Source organism: Trachemys scripta, chromosome 3 (assembly GCF_013100865.1).
Source record: "Trachemys scripta elegans isolate TJP31775 chromosome 3, CAS_Tse_1.0, whole genome shotgun sequence".
Taxonomy (NCBI): Eukaryota; Metazoa; Chordata; order Testudines; family Emydidae; genus Trachemys; species Trachemys scripta.
The window spans coordinates 60,207,052-60,225,143 of NC_048300.1; the positions used below are offsets into that span (position 1 = coordinate 60,207,052).

The window sequence follows — 18,092 nt, forward strand, 5'->3', positions numbered from 1 at the left end:
TTTATGGGACTGGGCTCCCCGGAGCACCAGGGCCCAGTGCGCTGTACCACCCCATCCAGCAAAGTCAGCTCTGACCCACCTCACTGCTGCTCCAGAGCCCAGACATGGGGGCACTACTGAGCATGAGGCAGCTGGCACAACCAAGGCCTCGCTCTGAGGACTGGCTCTAGTGCCCATGGAGGCAGCAAGTAAAACATCATCCCGAGGGCCTGTTGGAATCCCTGCGCTGCCCCCTCAGAAATACTGGCTCCTCTTCATCTGACAGGGACCGACACTCAGCAGGGCTAGTGCTGGAAACACACAAGAAGTCTCTTTGCACACGGCAGCAGAGGGCCCCTCCCCCCTTCTGCTCTCTCTCCCCCAGCTCAGACTATCACCCCAAGCTACCCCCAAGACATCTCACCGCAACAGCCAAGCTAGGCTCCATTTTCTGCTGCCAGAAATCCTGCCCTGGGGCCCAGAACACCTTCCCCACAGTCTCCCTGCTGCCAGCCACGATCCTCCACATTCCAGGGGGCACCCATGCCAGAGCCCACCAGAATGGCAGGGGAACGGACACCTAGCAGCCCAGCACTGAGGGACACCACAACAACCCTCAGCACAGGACAGCATGGATGGAGCCGGGCCACGAGGAGGTCTCCCCTGGTCCTGGGGGTGCCTGCTGGTACCAGGAGGGAGTGGATGGCATTGGCTGGGACGGCGCTTGGCAGATCCCATGCTATACTTTTGCTGGCTTCCTTGGGATGGGCAAGAAACTGGGCACTGAACACAAGGTGCCCTATGGTGGCACCAGCTGTATCTGCTCCAATGCTCATTGAGGTGGGGAGGGAGAGAATATACCCTCCCCCCGCAGCTCCAATCACCCTTCATGCCTCTGGCAGTGCGAACTCCCCACCGCATGTCCAGTACCCCTTTTCCCAGGCAGTACCAACTCTGCTCCTCTCCCCATCCCCGTGCCCCTCCCTACCACAGTATGAATCCCCCTTTTCATCCCTGCACCTGGTGCCACCCTCACCCAGTTTTCAGTGCCAACTCCCCACCCAGGGTCCACAGCACTAGTACCTCTGTGTGTCCCAGAACCTCATAGCGACACCATCTTGGTGTACCAGTCAAGTACCTTCCCATGCAGGAAGCCCCTGGGCTAGCTCCTCCTGTCTCTGACTGGCAGGGCAGGGTGAGGAACAACACTAGGCATAGTCATCTGTGCTGCCTTTGTTTCCTGGCTTGCGGTTTCCCCTGCCTCCAGCCTCCTCCTGCTCTGCTGGGCCCTTTCCTACCTCCCTGGCAGGCCTGTGCAGGGCTGATATGGGTGTGAGTATGCTCACACCCATGTCACTGTCACTCCAGGGAAATGGCCTTCCCCAACAGCAGCGCCAGCCCTTCGCCCACTGCACTGAGAGCGCTACATGTCCCCTCCATACTGCACATCCTCACGCCAGCAAGGGCTTGCCCAAGTGACTCAGACCCCCCAGGGACTGACTGTTGCCCTGCAAAACAATGGTGCCCAGGCTAAGCATTGTGTGAAATGCCCCTCTCTGCTCCTGGGGTTTAGCTCCCCGTGGGTGGAGCTTTCTGATCCTCCCCTCTGGCTCCAGGAACCAGATGGGAAAAAATAATTGGGGGTCATCTCTTAAGCGCCACCCACTTGTGGCACCAAAATGAGCTGCCATTCCCAGTCATGCTACATAGATCTTTATAGACCGGTGGTCCCCAACCTTTTTCCTCTGGCGGGCGCCAGACGATGAGCCACGGAGGACCGTGGTGGTGGACGAGCATCCGCCGAAACGCCGCCTAGAAGCGGCAACGTCAATAGGCGTCGCCTCCGAAATGCCGCCGACAAGCAGCAGCATCCAGAGGCGTCGCCGCCGAAATGCCGCTGAAAATCGGCGGCATTTTGGCGGCGATGCCTCTGGATGCTGCTGCTTCTCAGCGGCATTTTGGCGGATGCTCGTCTGCCGGCCAGTACACGGGTGCACTTAGACGCCCCACGGGCACCGCGTTGGGGACCCCTGTTATAGACCAACCCTCCCTCTCCATCCCTGCATGCGGTGATCAGCAGTAGAGTGGTTAATGCTGGCATTTCCATCATCAGCTGAGTGAACAGTCGCCCTCACAGAGCGATGGTTTCAGGCTGTCTGCAGACTCAGGCAGACTTCCCTGCGCTAGTGACACACTGGGCACGTTTACACGCTTTTCTTCATCCCTGGGGGGCTAGAAACTAGCAGCCTCTTTTGTAGGGTTCCTGCACCCCTGCTTCCTCTTCAAAGATTTATAGCTCCTCCCAGCTCTGCAGCAGCCCCCTGTGCTGGGCAAGCTGCCTGTGGATAAGCTGAGCCTTGCACAGGAGCACAGCCATCCATAGCGCACAGCATAGGCTATTATTAGCCTTGTTATTCAGTGTATTTGGGAAGGCCTTGATGGCTGCTGTGCTCACAAAGGAGGGGAACCAGCAGCTGATGCTGGAGGCCTCCTGAGTGCAGAGGGAGTGAAGAGCATTTCAGACACATGTGGGAACCGGTCTGGATGCGAGCTGAGCAGGAGCAGACAGAGGTCTCCCTGCAGGCTGGTGCTGATGGAGCCAATGGGTCCCCTGGGTGGGCATATAGGGTGCACATTTGTGGATGGTGCTTCAGAGAGGCACAAGCCAACTGTCGTCCAGGGAGTGCCAAAGGCCATCTCTGTACCTGGCAGGCCCCCTCCAGCAGCATCCATCTTTTTGATACCAGGGGGCAAGTCTGGCTCCACAGACTCCTGGAAAACAGGCCCCCAGAAACACACTGCTACCAACAGGGCCCTGAAATACTGGTTCAGCCACAAAGCTTGCTCCCCAGCACAGCTGCAGCATGGGGCCTGAGGTCCATCCAGACGCTTTGGAGACCTCCTGGTGGGAAACCCCCTTCTGGGCAGGGTGCTCCAATACCATGGTGATGGGCACAGCACAAGAACTGGAATAGAACAGAACAAAATAGGGCTGCCACTAATTCTGGGCTGCTCTACTGGGGGGCCAATCCTGCACTGTGACAACAGTTAAATCACAGCCCCCTCCATGGGCTTCTCCTGGGGGATGTGGGGAGAGCTCTGGTATCGGGGATAGCATGCTCCGTCCTGGGCATCTCCTCACAAAGAGGGCAGCCAGCTGGAAGGAGCTCAGTGAAGGGCCCCAGGAAGGGTGGGGGTGAGGAGAGGGTCAGAAGAGCTAGGTGTGCCTAGCTTGGCTAAGAGGTGACTGGGAGTGGAGTATGCAATCCCTGGGGCTGTAAACCCCTAGGGGGTGGGAGGGGAAGAGAGTGTAACTAGGAGGGATGGGATGTGATTAAGGGAATGGGAATTAAAGTTGAATCTCAGGAAAGTCTTCCCAACACAGATGGATGCGGCTGGGGAATTGCCACCCCAGAAAAGTCGGGGGAGCCCCATGGCCAGGCCGCATAGAACAGAGCCAGGAAGGCACAAGAAAGGATTTCTGCGCTGCACTGACCTCCCGGAGCTGGATGGGATGGGACCCAATAGGTTTCCCCATCTTTCCATGCAGTGCCTTCTCCTCAGTGTAACAAGTCAGTGACGCCAGGGCTGACTCTGGCCCTGGGAGTCCCTGAGCCCCCTTTCAAAGTCCTCCCCTGGCTTCACTCCCTTCTCCAAGCCCTGCACAGTGCCCAGCATCCAAGCAGCCGGGAGCTCCGGAGTAACGCGTGGCTAGGACAGCTTGCTCCCCCCCTCAGAACTGGCAACCTCAGCCGTTCCAGCATATGCTGGCAGCACAGCGAGGTTTTCGGGGGGTGGGGGGGAGGCGAGACAGCTGCCCTGTTTGTTTGGTTTGGAAGATACCTTCCCTGTTCCTTCTGACCCAATCCAACTGGCCCTTCCACTCCCCAAAGGCCTCTCTCCAGCAGCCAAACAAAGCCTACACCAGCAGTGGAGGATTAGCCACTGGGCCAACAGGGCCTGTGCCCAGGGGCTTTGGAAAAATGGGTGGCCCCGGCGCTCCTGCCAGGGAGCGGGGTCAGGGCACGAGGGCTTACTGGAGCACTGGGCAGGCAGAGCAGGGCAAGCCCCCGTGCCACAACCCCATTCCATGGCAGGAGCGTGGGGGAACTGCAGGCGGAAGGGGTGGGGAGGGGCCCCCACTTGCCCCCCCCAAAACCCTAATCTGCCCCTATACACCAGTTCTGTCTTCACTCAGCCCCCAGCAACGTCATGCCCAGATTGAGCCCTATTAGCTGATGGATGCAACCATTATTGATCAGGGAAGGAGCACTGGACTCCTGGGTTCAAATCCAAGTTCTGCCACTGACTCACTGTGCACCCACAGGCAGGCCATTGTGCCGTTCTGTGCCTCAGTTTCCCCAGCTGCACGATAGGGTTTGTCTCACCAATTCCCCCTCCACCTTTGTGCCAGGACTTGGCTTCTCCAATCTCCCTGCACCGGGGAGACTGGCCTCCAGCTAGACCTCGGATCACCAACAATTCCTACCAGCCAGGTTGGTCACCATCCCAGCCACCACTCCGGGGACAACTCTTTCAGATTTGCCGATCCCCCCCCCCCCCAAGTGGGAACAGAACTCAAAGCTTTGCAGAACAGTGCACTGGGATCCCCAGTGTGACGCTGACACCCAACAGCAGGGTGACCCAGCGGGCAGACCCTCATTCAAGTGTACAGGAGTTCAACTCTGTACAGAACCCAGGTGGCCGTTCTGGAGGGAAGTCCAGGTCCCTTTGGGGGCGCCCCTGTGATCACAGGCCAGAAGCAAACACACAGTTGAAGGTCCAGTTGTTCCCACCACTGCTGGTCCCCAGGCATTTGAGGGAGGCTCCTTGCGGAGCTGGCCAGGTCACCCAGGAGTGAAGCCGTTGGGCTTGCAGGGTGCTGCCCACCAGGTGCGGAGTGGCTGCAGGCCTCATTTCCTGCAGCAGCCTCCCACAGCTGGCCGGAGGTGGGTAGCACTTGATGCAGTAGAGTGTATACAAAGCATATAGGACAGGCCTGGCTCCATGCCAACCCACGAGATTTGCATCAAGAGCCTGTTGCAACATGACAAGCACCCTGCTTACCATCCCTGCCTGAGCTGGGAGGGCACCGTGCCTCTGCAGTAATGACATCACAGCACAGGCCTGCATCACCCAATGGAGAAGGGGGTAACCCCCCCGCCAGGACTAGAAAGTTAAAGGAAACAGGACAAGCAGCCCCAGGGCTGGACTTACTGCTGTGTGTGGCTGAGCCCTCCTCACTCCATGAGGAGCCCAGCACCCAGGGATAGCTGCTCAGACCGCACAGAAGAGCCTAGGAACTGTGTCTAGTTCAAACCAGGCCTGGACCCACCTGGCCACCACACCCAGCAAAACATAAAGAGTTACCAAGGCTTGCATAGCACTTTCTCTCCAATCAGCCCAAGGAATGCCACACCCCAATCCCAAACTACATACAATACACATGGACACCCAGCACCGAAGCGCAGCCACTTCTGGGGTGGAACACACGAGATAACAACACTACACACACAGGAGCTCAAGACAGGCACCCACATGAAACAGCAGGACTAGTGGAAGGCACAGTGCAGTTACCCAGGCTGGGATCTGGCCAGGCCAAAGGAGTTCACCATGGAAACACGCCCTGGGATCTTTAGAAATCACAGAGCTGCCAGGGCCAGTCTTACACCTCAGCTGAGCAAATGGAAAGGTGCTGTCTTCAGAGGTGCTCGAGCAGGGGGAGATTGTTCCAAAGGGTGCTGGGCCCAGTACAGAGCCTTGGAGCAGAAAAGCTATTTCCTGTAAACAGCCGGGAATGGGAGCCAAAAGACAGCCAGACCGCATAGCCACCCTCACGCACAGCCTCCCGCGGCTCTCACATAGCCCCCAGCCCTGATCAACTGTAGATCCCAAGCCCCACAGGGACAGCGGGCTGCAGCCTCCTCTATTGAGGCACTAACAGGGTCCCCACTGCTGCAGCACATCTGCTGCCAGAGCCACGGACCTCATTTCTCAGCAACCTCTCCGTTCAGAATGGCAGGATCCTCCCCAGGCCCATCTGTCCCACCCCCACCAGACAGGGTGCGTTGGGGAAGTGCAGTACTGCCAGTTAGGAAGTATGGGTGAGGGGTGGAAGAAAGGTCCCCCTGGGATTTCCCCTAGGCTGGCACCCCCAGCAGGGCAGCTCCGCAAGGCACAGGGCGGGCGCTCCCAGGGCATCGCTGAGCAGTGCCAGGGGGCCCAATTCCAGAGCAGGAACAACCACCCACCCCCAGCCCAGGACCCAAGGCAGGTCTCAGGTTGAACACCCACACCCTCTGCCGTCCCTGCGTGGCTCACAGCAGCTGGCTTCAGCCCAGAGCTGCTTCCCCTTGCACATGCCCTAGACACTAGCAGGGCGGGGGGCAAAGAGAAAATGCCACTTCTGCCCTCCCAGGTGCAAAGGGGAGGGGTCCCCTTCTTCTCACTCTTGCTAAGGGAGGAGACCCCCAGGCCTGGAGCACAGACTTCTAGCCAGAGCCCTGCAAGCCCCTGCAACAGCTTCAGAGATGGGGGGGGGAGAGTCCTGTGCCATGTGTCGGTACCACCGCCCTAACTCACCTGATCATTTCCCTGAGACACACAAGCAGCTGCCACAGCCAAGAAGAGCGAGTGCCCAGCCAGGGAGGGTCCCCTGCCACCAGCCCCTCCCTCCCTACCAGGCAGGCCCTGAAATTAGCAGCCTCTAGTAGCTGAGCTGTTAATCGGATCCCAGTGTGGCCGGAGGGGCTGAGGAGTGCAGAGACTTACTGTGTGGGCTGCTCCCAGAGGGGCCTTTCCCTTCCCTCTCCTCTCCTCTCTTCTCCTTTCCTGGCTCCGCGCTGGTGCTGGGAGCCTCCCTCGCCCCGGCTCACTAGCTCTGCCGCTGGCTCTGCACAGAGGAAAGGTGGGGTTTGGCCTGGTGGCAGGATGTGCCGAGCATGCAGCTCAGATTGAGTGTGAGAGAGGGGGGGCGGTATGAGCAGAGAAATTAAAGGCACAGCAGCTGCTGTCTGACTCCCTGCCCTGGAACTGCTCCCTGGAGAAGCCCAGGCCTCCCCTTCCCCGCCCCACTTCAGGATTTCCTCCCTGACTGGGGTTCACCCAGCCCCATGTGTCAGGCTGCAGATCCTGCACCGCCCTTCAGCTGCGTCAGGGCATGTTACAAGGGGTGAGGAGGCTGCACTAACAGCCTCAGTTCTCCGAGACGCCCGCCAAAGGGATCCTCACTCCAAAAGCAAGGCGCCTGCACAGTGATGGATCCAGAGGGGCTGGCCCTGGGGTCAGCAGAAGGCTCAGAGCCTGGCTCCCACCATGGGCTGAGGCAGAGGCTCAGGCCTGCCGGATTCCAAAAGTGGAGGATCTAACCACGGAGTGAAGGAGAACCTCCATTAATAGTATAGGGTCTATGACACACACTTGAGTAGTTCTGATTCCATCCAGCAGAGGGCACACAAAACACTACTCAGCCTTCCTAGCCTGCATGCCAACCACACAGCACTTTGCAGACATTAATTAACCTCACACCCTCCCCACATTAGAGCGCTCAGGATCATCCTCCCATGCTCCAGACGGGGATCCCTACCTCAGACAGCAGCTCACCCACAGCGCTTAATGCCCCGTAATGGGACCAGATCCCCTGCAGCGCAGACTAGGAGTTAATGCACTGAGATGAAATACCTGATAGCGTTCTCCCTCAAGACACCTCTGAAGGGATGGACAAGGCACTGTGTCGTTCCCCCTCACCCCTCCGGTAATACCCATTGTCACAGCCTGTGGGAGGGAAGGATGTGCTGCACACAGGGGCCTGGATGTGTGTGTGTCATTGCATGCATGTGAGGGTCTGTACAGTGAGTTTGGCTATACAGGTGTATGCTGCACCTATAGCTTTATAGGACTGTATGGGTATACAGGTGAGTGCAAGGGACTGCACATGGTACTGTGCCCTGAGCAGGCACACATGCACTGGGGGTGGGGGCGGTTACACACTCCGGCAAGAGTGCTGAGAGAGCGTGCAGGATACGGTGCATGGCACTGAATGCGCAGGGCAAATGCATGGGCGGGGGCAGGGCACCTGCGCCGCACTGGGCAAGCACACAAGGGGGTGTTGTGCCTGCTGCGCTGGGTGACCGTGTAGTGAATGTGGCTGGGCGAGTCCTGGCAAAAGAAGCTCTGGCTCAGTGTTTGCTTTAAGCTCACCTGAGCCTCTAATTTGTTTATTTTCCCTAGGCACAGGAGAGGCAGGAGCCTGGGGGGTGGAGGGGGGGCTGGGACAGGTTTGCCCTGGAGGACAGGTTTGCCTTGGTGGTATGACCAGGGCATATCATGTTGCTGACAGGCTAAAGCAGGCAATGATGGCCAGGTACTAATTAGAACTAGCTGCAGGAAGGAAAATGCCCCAGGGGCGGAGAGAGAGAGAGGAACGGGAAGATACAGCCCTGCTGTAAAGGGGTCCCAACCCCAGTGACGTTGCATACTTAGAGCAGGTTAGATTTGGCTGAGGATCTTTGCTTTCACCCCTTCCAGCCTCAGCCTACTTCCACTGAGGTCAGTGAGAGATTTTGCCATTAGCTCCAAGGGAGCAGGATTGGGGTCAGAGCCTGGCAGTCCCTGCCCCTTAGAATCCCCAGCCAGATGGCTGCATTAATAGAACACCCTGCTGGGACCCCTCCTGTTCTAGGTGTCACCCACTGGTCCAGGGCTAGCTCCAAAATACCCAGCAGCCTTTTGTGGGATGCACAAGAAGCTGGGAACCAGAGAACAGGGTCCTTTGCCCCGTGGACTGGCTCAAACAGACGAAGCTAGGAAAGAATAGGCCAAGCCCAATGGAGCTGCAGAGCCACTCCCGGTTCTGCTGGAGGCACTGCTGCCAGGTCCGAGAGAAGATCCACCCTGGCTGAGGGAAAGAGCTAACGGCACATCCTTTCAGCCCTGTTTACCAGCCCGGGGACAGACATGGGGTAGCTCAGCTGTAGAGACAGCGGGCATAGCACAGGTGGGCGCAAGATGGATTACTGAGTCCTTGGAGGAGAGAGGCAGGGACAGAAAGGCCCCTGTGCCTTTAAGAGCCTTTAAGAGTTCATCCCTCTCCTCCTCTTATTCTAGTGACAGTCAGCTGTGTTTTTCTCTGAAGCCACAGCTCTGTGCGTGAGTCAGGCCTCAGCTATGCCTGGCGCCACACCCAGAGCAGGGCCTGGATCCGCTCGTGCCCAGGAGGGACATTCACCAGGAGTGTCTGAGTCCTGCCCACGCTGCCTGGCTAGAGCAAAGCAGCCCCCAGCAAAGGGGGGCCAGGCCCCTGCCATCGACATAGCTAGAGCAAGCCACTCAATGATTGCTCCGTGAGCGCCCTCTGCTGCCAGGAGCTGGCATTGCTGAACCCAGCCCTCCTTGGGGCCTGCTCGGGAGCCTTGTGTGACTACCCCTGCCCCAGGAGCCCAGAGCTGCCCAAGCGTATTCACAGCATGGGCCATATATTGATAGAAAAATGTTTTGTGGGCCCCTCCACCCCATTTGCGCTCATGCACTGCCAGTCACCATCACCCAGGAGGCAGCTCCCCTCCAACCTCTGCATTGCATCCCTGGAGTCACTAAGCTCCCTGGGATACGTGCCATCAGGAAGGGGCTGCTGCTCTTTAATAAAAAGAAGAACAGGAGTACTTGTGGCACCTTAGAGACTAACAAATCTTTTTGCGGATACAGACTAACACGGCTGTTACTCTGAAACCTGCTCTTTAATAGTTTATCATACAGTTGGGGTTCCGAAAACAAACCTTACCCTGCTTCTCTTTGCTCTTCGTTCCCCCCCCCCCACACACACACACCTGTGCTGGCCCCCCTCTCCCTGGCACATGCCTGCCTAGGACTTGACTCCCTTCTCTGCTACTCACCTGAAAGGGCTGACCAGCCAGACTCCTCTGCTCCAGGCCGTGCTGCCCAGCTGCATAACTCTCTTCTCCCCTGCACAGTGCTCTCCTCCTGGTGGCTCTGGTCCCTGGGAGTGGCACCTCTTTCCTGCGTAGCAGCAGGCCCCGAAGAGGCAGCCAGACTGGCTCCTTGTTCTTTCCATCTGCTTTGACAGGGTTTCCTTTGCAATGAAGAGTCTGGAGATCGGTAGAACCAGCTGGAGGCAAGGAGGCGCTAGCCCCAAGTGACCTGACAGCGCTCTGCAGAGCAGAGGCTGGGACCCGCCGCTATAAAAGAGCAATAGTCTGTCCCGGGCACAGAGAGGGAACTGCAGCTCACCCAGACAGTGGGATCCCCACACCAGCTGATTTCTCCACTGAACACTCTTATTGCTTTGCTGCAGCACGTCAGGCTCCCAACTGCTTTAGCCATGAGAGGCTGCTCCCCTAGGCACTGGCAGTGCTTTGAACTAGTGACGTGGTCTGGAAGTGCCAAGCGTTGCTGCTGGGAGCATGCAGCGGTGGGCCTGGGGGTCCTTTGGGCAGAGCAGGGAGGGGACGTGTCAGGGGATGCAGCGAGAAGGTGAAACTGAAGAGCAGAGGGGATGGGTCGGGGGTGGTGTCTGATTCAAATATTCTTAGAGGTAAGGAAGCTTCAGCTGGGCCCTGCCTGCCAGGTGGGACTGTGTGTGGTGGGTTGGAAGAAGACCCAGACCCCCTTGCCATACACCTGGCATGTGCGTGCAGAAGCTGGGCTGGGTGCTGCCAAGCCTAAGGGGCAGCACAGGCACTGGGCAGGGGGCTAAGGGAGCACGGAAAAGCAACAATAGTCACCCTCCCTCTATAGCCAGAGAGGACACATTGGGCTGATGAGAGCACACACAAAGAGTGGGTAACACAGACACCAGCCATGCACACCACATTCCCCAGAGACCTCTGTTCCCTTTTGTCTCCCTACACGAAGGGCAGAGATATTGGAGCCAGGCCGTAGGTAGCAGGGGAGGCCTAGGAGCTGAAGCTGGGAGGTGCCCCCGCACCACTGGTTATTGGACTGTTACGCCACCAGAAAGCCCTCCTAACTCAGGCAGAAAGAGAGGACCCCCGGTCACACGCTGCCACCAAGGAGCTCTCACTACAGGCCCCACCTTGGGGCTGCTGAACCTTACAGGGGCTGCTTCCAGCCTCTGCCACCAGTGTGTGTGTGGGGGGGGGGGGTAGGGGCAAATGCCACCCCACACCTATGCTTTCTCGGGCAAAAAGCCCTATGGGAGCTAACGGGCAGAGCGGGCTTAAATGAAGCAGCAGGCAGCACCTCGGGCGAGGCGGGGCGGGGCAGGACTCAGTGTCTGGCAACCAGGACCCCAGGCTGGGTTCTGGGCAGGTGAGTCCGAGTCTATCCTGGACGTAGAGAGGAAGATTGTTAGGGAGCCTGGAACATGTGTGGCTCCAGGCCTCTCAGCACACTAACCAGGGGGAAAGGGTAGTGTTCAAAGCTGGGCAGAGCTCCCCACCCAATAATGGTGCCCGAGGTCCAGCTCCCAGCTCTAGGCAGAGCCCCCCCACATGGTACCCATGGCTTTGGGTGCCAGCCCCAGGCAGAGCCTGCCCCCCTTCCCCTGCCTGAGGCACCGGGTTCCGACTCCGGGCAGAAGTCCCCTCCCCACAGTACCCTGAGGCTCTGCGGTTAGGCTCCAGGCAGGGCCCACCTCACACACAGTGCCCAAAGATCTGGGCAGTGCCCCCCACATGTGGTACCTGAAGTTCTGGGGTTAGGCTCCAGGCAGAACCCGCCACCCCCGTGGCTCTGCATCCACCAGCTCGAACCCATTCAACACACAGAGGCTGGCAATCTGATAAGTTCCATTTTTTCTTTTTTACACAAATATATACAGGGTATTATACACAGCTCGACACAGACACGGTGCCAGTTAGAACACAGCTCCCCCCCAGGCAGTGCCCAGGGACTGCGCCCAACAGCCACACATATAGAGCAACCGCAGCCTGTTCGCCACACCGGGGTGAAGGGGGTGCTGCAGATGGGAATAGGCAGCCAAGGGACCAGCATCCCCCCTGCTCCCTAGGCTGGACACAAGCACTTAGAGCCCTGTGCTTCATTTCTAGCCTGTCCTGGGGGAAATCAATCAAAATTAAACAATGTGCATTTCAACAGGGAGCTCTAGAGGGGAGGGGAAGTCTGCCTGAGGAACCCACCGGGCCCACCCTCTCCCAGCCACTACTACAGAAGAACATGCTCCAGCCATCAGCTAGCTGCTAAGAATGAGCCAGCGTCTGAGCCCTTCATCCCTTTGTTTTCCCACATCAAGGAGCAAGTCCTGCTATTGCCTCTGGCTCTGGCATTCCTATTAGAGGGGCAGGGTAAAGGAAGGACATCCGGTCTCTGTTCCAAACTGCCTTGGACTTGCTGTGTGACCTTGGGCAAGTCTCTTCCCTGCTGTGCCTCAGTTTCCCCATCCGTACCATGGGGATGACAATGTTGACTGCCCTCCTGGGAGCAGAGATGGGGAAGGCTGAGGCTTAACTCTTTAGTGTCTATAAAGTGCTTTGAGCTCCTGGCTGGAAGTTGCTAGCAAAGGACCAAGGCAGATTATTACTGCCCTCCCCAGAGCCAGCTCCAACTGGCTCTGATACACCCACTGGGCTCCAAGCGCTGCTCCGGCTGCAGTTAATTGGAGCAGTGTCCACGTAGGGTGTGCAGTCAGGGCTGTGGCCGGCAGTGGCCAATGAACAGAGCAGCAGGGTGAGGAAGGCAAGGGAAAATAAATACAACTCACCAGCAGGGAGGTTTATTTTGTGTTCCTGCTGCTCACTCTGCCTGGCACGCAGTCCCCTGTGCAAATCCAGCCTAGCGTGGGTGTGGTGCTAAGGGTCGGAGGGAGGTTTTAGAAATACGCCCAGCAGGCAGTGATGTCCCGTGAAAGTCCCACAGCAGCATGTTACACTCACCCATGGGACCAAGTTCACAAGGGGGAGCAAACTCTCCCAGGGGCTGGGGGAGGCGGGATGGCAGAGGCTGCTTCTCACACTGCCTGAGCAATGGGGACAGGGAGCCGCAGCCCTACGCTGGCAGGAACCACACACACAGGAGGGGTCAGCCAGGGCTCTGTACCCGGGCCAGGGAATCAGGGTCAGCCCCAGCGCCTGTTGGTAGCTGGGTTCGGTGCCCAGCTCCACTCCACAGCAGTCAGGGAAAGCTGACCCCAGGCCTCCCGCTTGCTGGCCCCGTTGCGCAGACACAGGACAGCATGGGGGGCAGCGGCAGCTGGGTGTCAGTATTTTATTTTAAAGGGGGGGGGTAAAATGTACAAAATAACGCCACTTAAAACAATGCCACATGCCCCAGGGCGAGCTCCCACCATGGCCCGACTGGGTTCCAGCTACCACAGATGTGAAAAGTCCGTGCCAGGGGAGGGGCTCCCTCTTCTTGTACGGGACGGATAGGATACGCGCCCGTGCTAGCCCCTAGGCTCCCCTCGCCCTGCGAGGGGTCCTCCCACTATCCTCGCCACCCGGATGTGCTCTCCAGCCATCGCTGAGCCAGCGCGGTTTTCACTGGGCGACACCCGCTCCCCGCACTCGGCTGGGTGCTGCCCCTGGCACTGGGCTGCGTGGGGGGAAGAGCAGGAGGAGGTCCAGGTTGTTACACTTCCCCCAAACCGGACCGTGGCCCTCACGTGCCCACAGAGCCAAGGGCTGGGGAGGGGCACCCACACTCCGATGCACATGCGTGTGCGAGCCATAGCCCTGGGGCAAAGGGCAGCACAGCACAAGGGCACTGCTCCTCCTATGGCTAGGACCAGTGCTAGCTGCCGGGCTCCCAGCCGCCCGTTACTAGCTGGGGTTACAATACCTTGAGTAAAGCTTTTTTTTTCTTTTAAATCTAATAAATTATTAGTGTTCAAGATTCCAGATGTGGGGGGCAGAGAGGAGGCCACTGGAGACCGGAGATTCCCCCCAACATTTGCCACCTCAAAGCATCCAGGCTTCTGCTGTCCCTGGGTCCTCTTCCCCCCAGAATGGGAGCAGCAAGGGTCAAAGTCATCTTCCTCCTCCTCTTCCTTTCCCCTTCCTGGGGTCTCGTCGTCTTGGTAGGTGTTAGAGAAGGTAACTAGTAAGAGCAGGTCCCTTCTCACCCACCCAGACGGGAGTGAGAGGGAGCGGGGCGGGGGCGGAAGCAGGGAATGGAGAATTTGATGCACGGCCCCTTCCCACCCTTGGAATGAGCATTAGGGCAGCGGCCCAGGCAGGTGGGAGGGGGCAGGGGCTGGTGTCCTCCTTGCCACGCTCCCGGCTCCATTCGGTTCTCTCTCTGTTCACAGCGGCCGCCCCGGTTCCCGGGACTGCCCTGCCCCTCCTGCCCTCTGGGGTCGCTACTGGTGGATCTCGTTCTCTATCAGGCTGTCCTCACACGACTGGAAATCCGTGTCGTTCATGCCGTCCGGGTTGATGAGCTCTTCGTCCTGAGACCCCTGCTCCTCGGACTCAGCCGCGTCACCCTCCGGAGAGGAATCCTGCAGCACTTGGGCGATGTACTTTTGCTGCGGAGGGGAGACAAGAGACCTGTTAGCGCTGTGCAGGCTGCTGGAAAGCCACAGCAGTGCAATAGGGTGGGTAAGCGCCATGCAGACAGGAGGCTGAGTGCAGGGCATGCTGGGGCTGAAAGGAACTCCTACTGCAGGGAATGCACAGGTTTCAGCAGGAGACGGGGGCAGGGAGAGGAGCTGGATGATTTCAGGGACGCCGCTTGGATGGGAAATGCTAGCAACACGGCCTGGGGTGCAGCTCTTGACGTCCCATTACAGGTAACCCCACATTTTCTAAAGACCTCGGGAAACCTCTGAACCCTCCAGAGAGCCAGGGGTGGGAGAATTGGGAGTAGTGGGGGTCAGGGCTTCTACAAGACTGGAGGGCCTGATATTAAAGCGGTCCGATTTCTTCCCCCTGCCGGAAGACAGGTGCCCAGCACTTCCTGGCAATCAACCCCTCTAAGATGGCTCAAGCTGGGCACTCACATATTGAGGCCCTTTGGAAAGAAGCTTCCCCGCTGTGGGGATGGGGAGCAGCAGGGGATCTAACCTGGAGGGACAAAACCACCCCATCAGGTAGCTGGAGTTCAGCACAGGGCCTTGTTTACCTGTATGGACACCTATCTGGCTGCAGGGCCAATGGGAGCAGTCAGAACAGTTTGGGGAATTCTGCCCTTCCCCCCGCTTCCCCAATCTGCAGATCAGCCATGTCACCGCAGAACTTTACCAAACAGGGCCCTTGGTAACTGGAGAGCGCGTGGCAGCAGGACTGCGTGGGCTTGGGCAATGGTGACAAGGCCATGTTAGCCGCAGCGGCCTCTACACATGCATGCAGTCATTCCGATGAGGCCTCATCAGGCCTCCCCTGGCAGCCTCTCCCATACACTGGGATGAATCAGGAGTCAGTGGAGTCACACTGCTGGAGGGGAATCCAGCCCTTCCTTTACTAGTCACACACTGTTTGCTCTCAGGACAAATCTCGACATTGCAAAGGATTCACAGCCCCACTTCCTTGTCCCCTTTGTGTCACTCAGAGCACCCTGGCATGGGGAAGTCCCCAATGGGTACAGGACTGGTGTAGCCAGCTCCTGTAGGAGGCCCAGAGAGCCCTGGTATAGGAGATGAGGGAATGAAGGGCATGGCTGGGATGTGTTGCAGTCCAGCTATCCCCAGCTGGCAAATGCCCTCTTGGCGATCACTGCCAGCTGTCACAGGTCAGAGCAGCCCCCAGGTGGCGCTAACTTACAGTGGAGATGAGGGCAGAGTCAGGCAGATGTAACCAGCTCCTTGAGGCTCCTCCCCCCCACCCCTGGCAGATCTTAGCTGCAGCAGAGTATCTGGGCTTGGAAATAACTTGGTTATACCAGAGCCGGTTTGCTCAGGAGAGATTTGAAGGGGCAGCTTCAGGGACTCCAGACCCCAGAGAGCTGGGCAGGAGGGGGAGGGGTTACCCCAAAGTGTTTTCATTCCATCAAGTCAGATTGCAATGAAAACAGCTGGTGCTGGGATGTGGCGTTCCAGCCCTGCAACATTTGCAGCGTGCACTGATGGGCGAGTGCCAGAAAGTGAAACAAAATGGGGAACTGACCAGTCTGGTTTCATTGTCCCAGCTGAGAGAGAGGCAAAAAGTGAACAAACAGCATCAGGGGCGCGAGGGGGGAGGGAGGAGACGGACAGTACAATTCCTCATCTCAGCTGGGCGAGGGACATGCGGAAGGGCATTCTCTTCTGAGCCCTGCCTGCACCCCACAGATGCCGGCTGGGCCAGGCCCGGAGTGAGGCCCTCAGACAGGAAGAGACGTGTGCAGCCCCCTTCCCCTGTCCCAAACCGAGAGACGCAGGGCAGCGGGAGAGCTGGCGACTCACAGCGGATTTGGGAGCTGGCGGCACGGCGGCAGGTTGCCCGTTCACTCTCCCGTCCACGGCGTCCACCTCCGTGTGGTCAATCTAGAGGTCAACAGAGTGAAATGGAGACACGGCGCGGAGGTGGCGGGGCAGCTGGTCCATTGACCCCATCGAGCCTTCCCTGGGAGCCTTATCTGACCAGGGAACCTGGGTGCACAAGCGATGGCTGGGCTGCGGGGGGCTGAGCGCCACGTTAGATTGAACTTGCTTAGGGGAGGGATAGCTCAGTGGTTTGAGCATTGGCCTGCTAAACCCAGGGTTGCAAGTTCAATCCTTGAGGGGGCCATTTAGGGAACTGGGGTAAAAAAATCTGTCTGGGGATTGGTCCTGCTTTGAGGAGGGGGTTGGACTAGATGACCTCCTGAGGTCCCTTCCAACCCTGATATTCTGTGATTCAGGAGGCTGGAGAGGGAACAGGCTCATGTGCCAATGATGGGGCCTGGCAAGGGGGTGTGCGTCCCTCTAAGCTTTCCTGCCCCCCATGAGACCAGTGGTGGTGGCCCTGAGATGGGGGAAGAGCCCTGTCCCAACGACACCCACCTGCATGTGAGTGGGGAGGCAGGAGAGGTATTAGACCAGGGAGCCCATAATGAAGGGGAAAGGCCCTGTGAGGAGCTTCCCTACCAGCCCAACTTGAGGTAACCCCTCATCACCTCAGCCACGGTTCCCTCCAACCGGACACTCCCCACCCCCAGTGCCTCCTGGGGCCTCACCTTGTAGTTGTGAGCACTGAGGTATTTGAAATGTCCAAAGCAGACGTGACACAGGCAGATCACAATGGTGATCACGAGAACCACGAAGGTGAACATGGAGGTGGGGGCCAGGAACCCTGGGCAAGGCAAAGGGTCACAGTCAGGGCAGTCGCACACCCAGCATGGAGCTCCGCTGGCTTCACCACCCCCCGGGGCCCTTTGCCCCGTACTGAGGGGGACAACCAGCACACGGTGCTGAGGGGATGTGAAGCCCAGCACTCCTCAGCCAGACTGAGTAAGTGTTTATAGTTCGGCGCCCGCCACTCGCCCAGTTAGCTCCCTCCCCTTGCCCCATGCTTACCTGTGCGCATGGTGGAGAAGAAGAGGAGCCAGAAGAGGCAGAGAATGGGGGCTGCCACTACCTGGTTCACGGCCCCCGAATGGATCTTCTTGTCCAGCTTGGCTGGTAGGTAAGCGTAGTACAGGTTGTACCTGTCAACCAGGTGCTTGAGTAGCATGTACATCAGTCCTGAGAGAGACAGTGAGCGAGAGCAGTGAGGTGGCCGCTGGGCTCCAGGGTCAGCAGCAGGGGATAGTGGGAGATCTAGGAACGGCTCACAGGTGCCAGCATGCTCTCTCCGCAAGGCTGCTCAGGGCTGGACCCTAGGGAGACGACTCTGAACTCAAGGTGCTGGGACGCTGGAGTAAGTTAGCCAATACTCAGGTGAAGCCTCATAATTCTCCCTACCAGGGGCAGCTCTCTGTTTTTTGCCGCCCCAAGCACGGCAGTCAGGCAGCCTCCGGCGGCATGCCTGCGGACGGTCCGCGGTGATGCGGATTCAGCAGCATTTCTGCGGGTGATCTGCCAGTCCCGCGCCTTTGGCGTACCTGCCGCCGAATTGCCACCAAAACGGCGGGACAGGCGGACCTCCCGCAGGCACGTCGTCTGACTGCCGCCCTCACAGCAACCGGTAGGCGGCCCCCTGTGACTTGCCACCCCCGGCCCGTGCTTGCTGCGCAGGTGCCTGGAGCCACCCATGCTCCCTACCACGCCTACTGGGAAGGCC

The 18,092-nt window shown here is 58.6% G+C and overlaps 2 protein-coding genes across 4 annotated transcripts in view; both read right to left on the reverse strand.

Moving 5' to 3' along the window:
- Positions 1 to 6,948, reverse strand: part of CAPN11 (calpain 11) — a 29,572-nt gene extending 22,624 nt beyond the window's left edge. The window contains exon 1 of the mRNA XM_034764850.1: positions 6,562 to 6,948. The gene's annotated coding sequence lies outside the window, so the exon portion shown is untranslated. The remainder of the gene's footprint in view (positions 1 to 6,561) is intronic.
- A 4,784-nt stretch (positions 6,949 to 11,732) lies between these two features.
- TMEM63B (transmembrane protein 63B) overlaps positions 11,733 to 18,092 on the reverse strand; it is a 91,425-nt gene continuing 85,065 nt past the window's right edge. For all 3 annotated transcript variants that reach the window (XM_034764853.1, XM_034764854.1, XM_034764852.1), the window contains 4 exons: positions 17,387 to 17,554; positions 17,047 to 17,162; positions 16,295 to 16,375; positions 11,733 to 14,440 (listed from right to left, as the gene is read on the reverse strand). In XM_034764853.1, the coding sequence (XP_034620744.1) occupies positions 14,273 to 14,440; positions 16,295 to 16,375; positions 17,047 to 17,162; positions 17,387 to 17,554 (533 nt within the window). In that variant the 3' untranslated portion in view covers positions 11,733 to 14,272. The remainder of the gene's footprint in view (positions 14,441 to 16,294; positions 16,376 to 17,046; positions 17,163 to 17,386; positions 17,555 to 18,092) is intronic.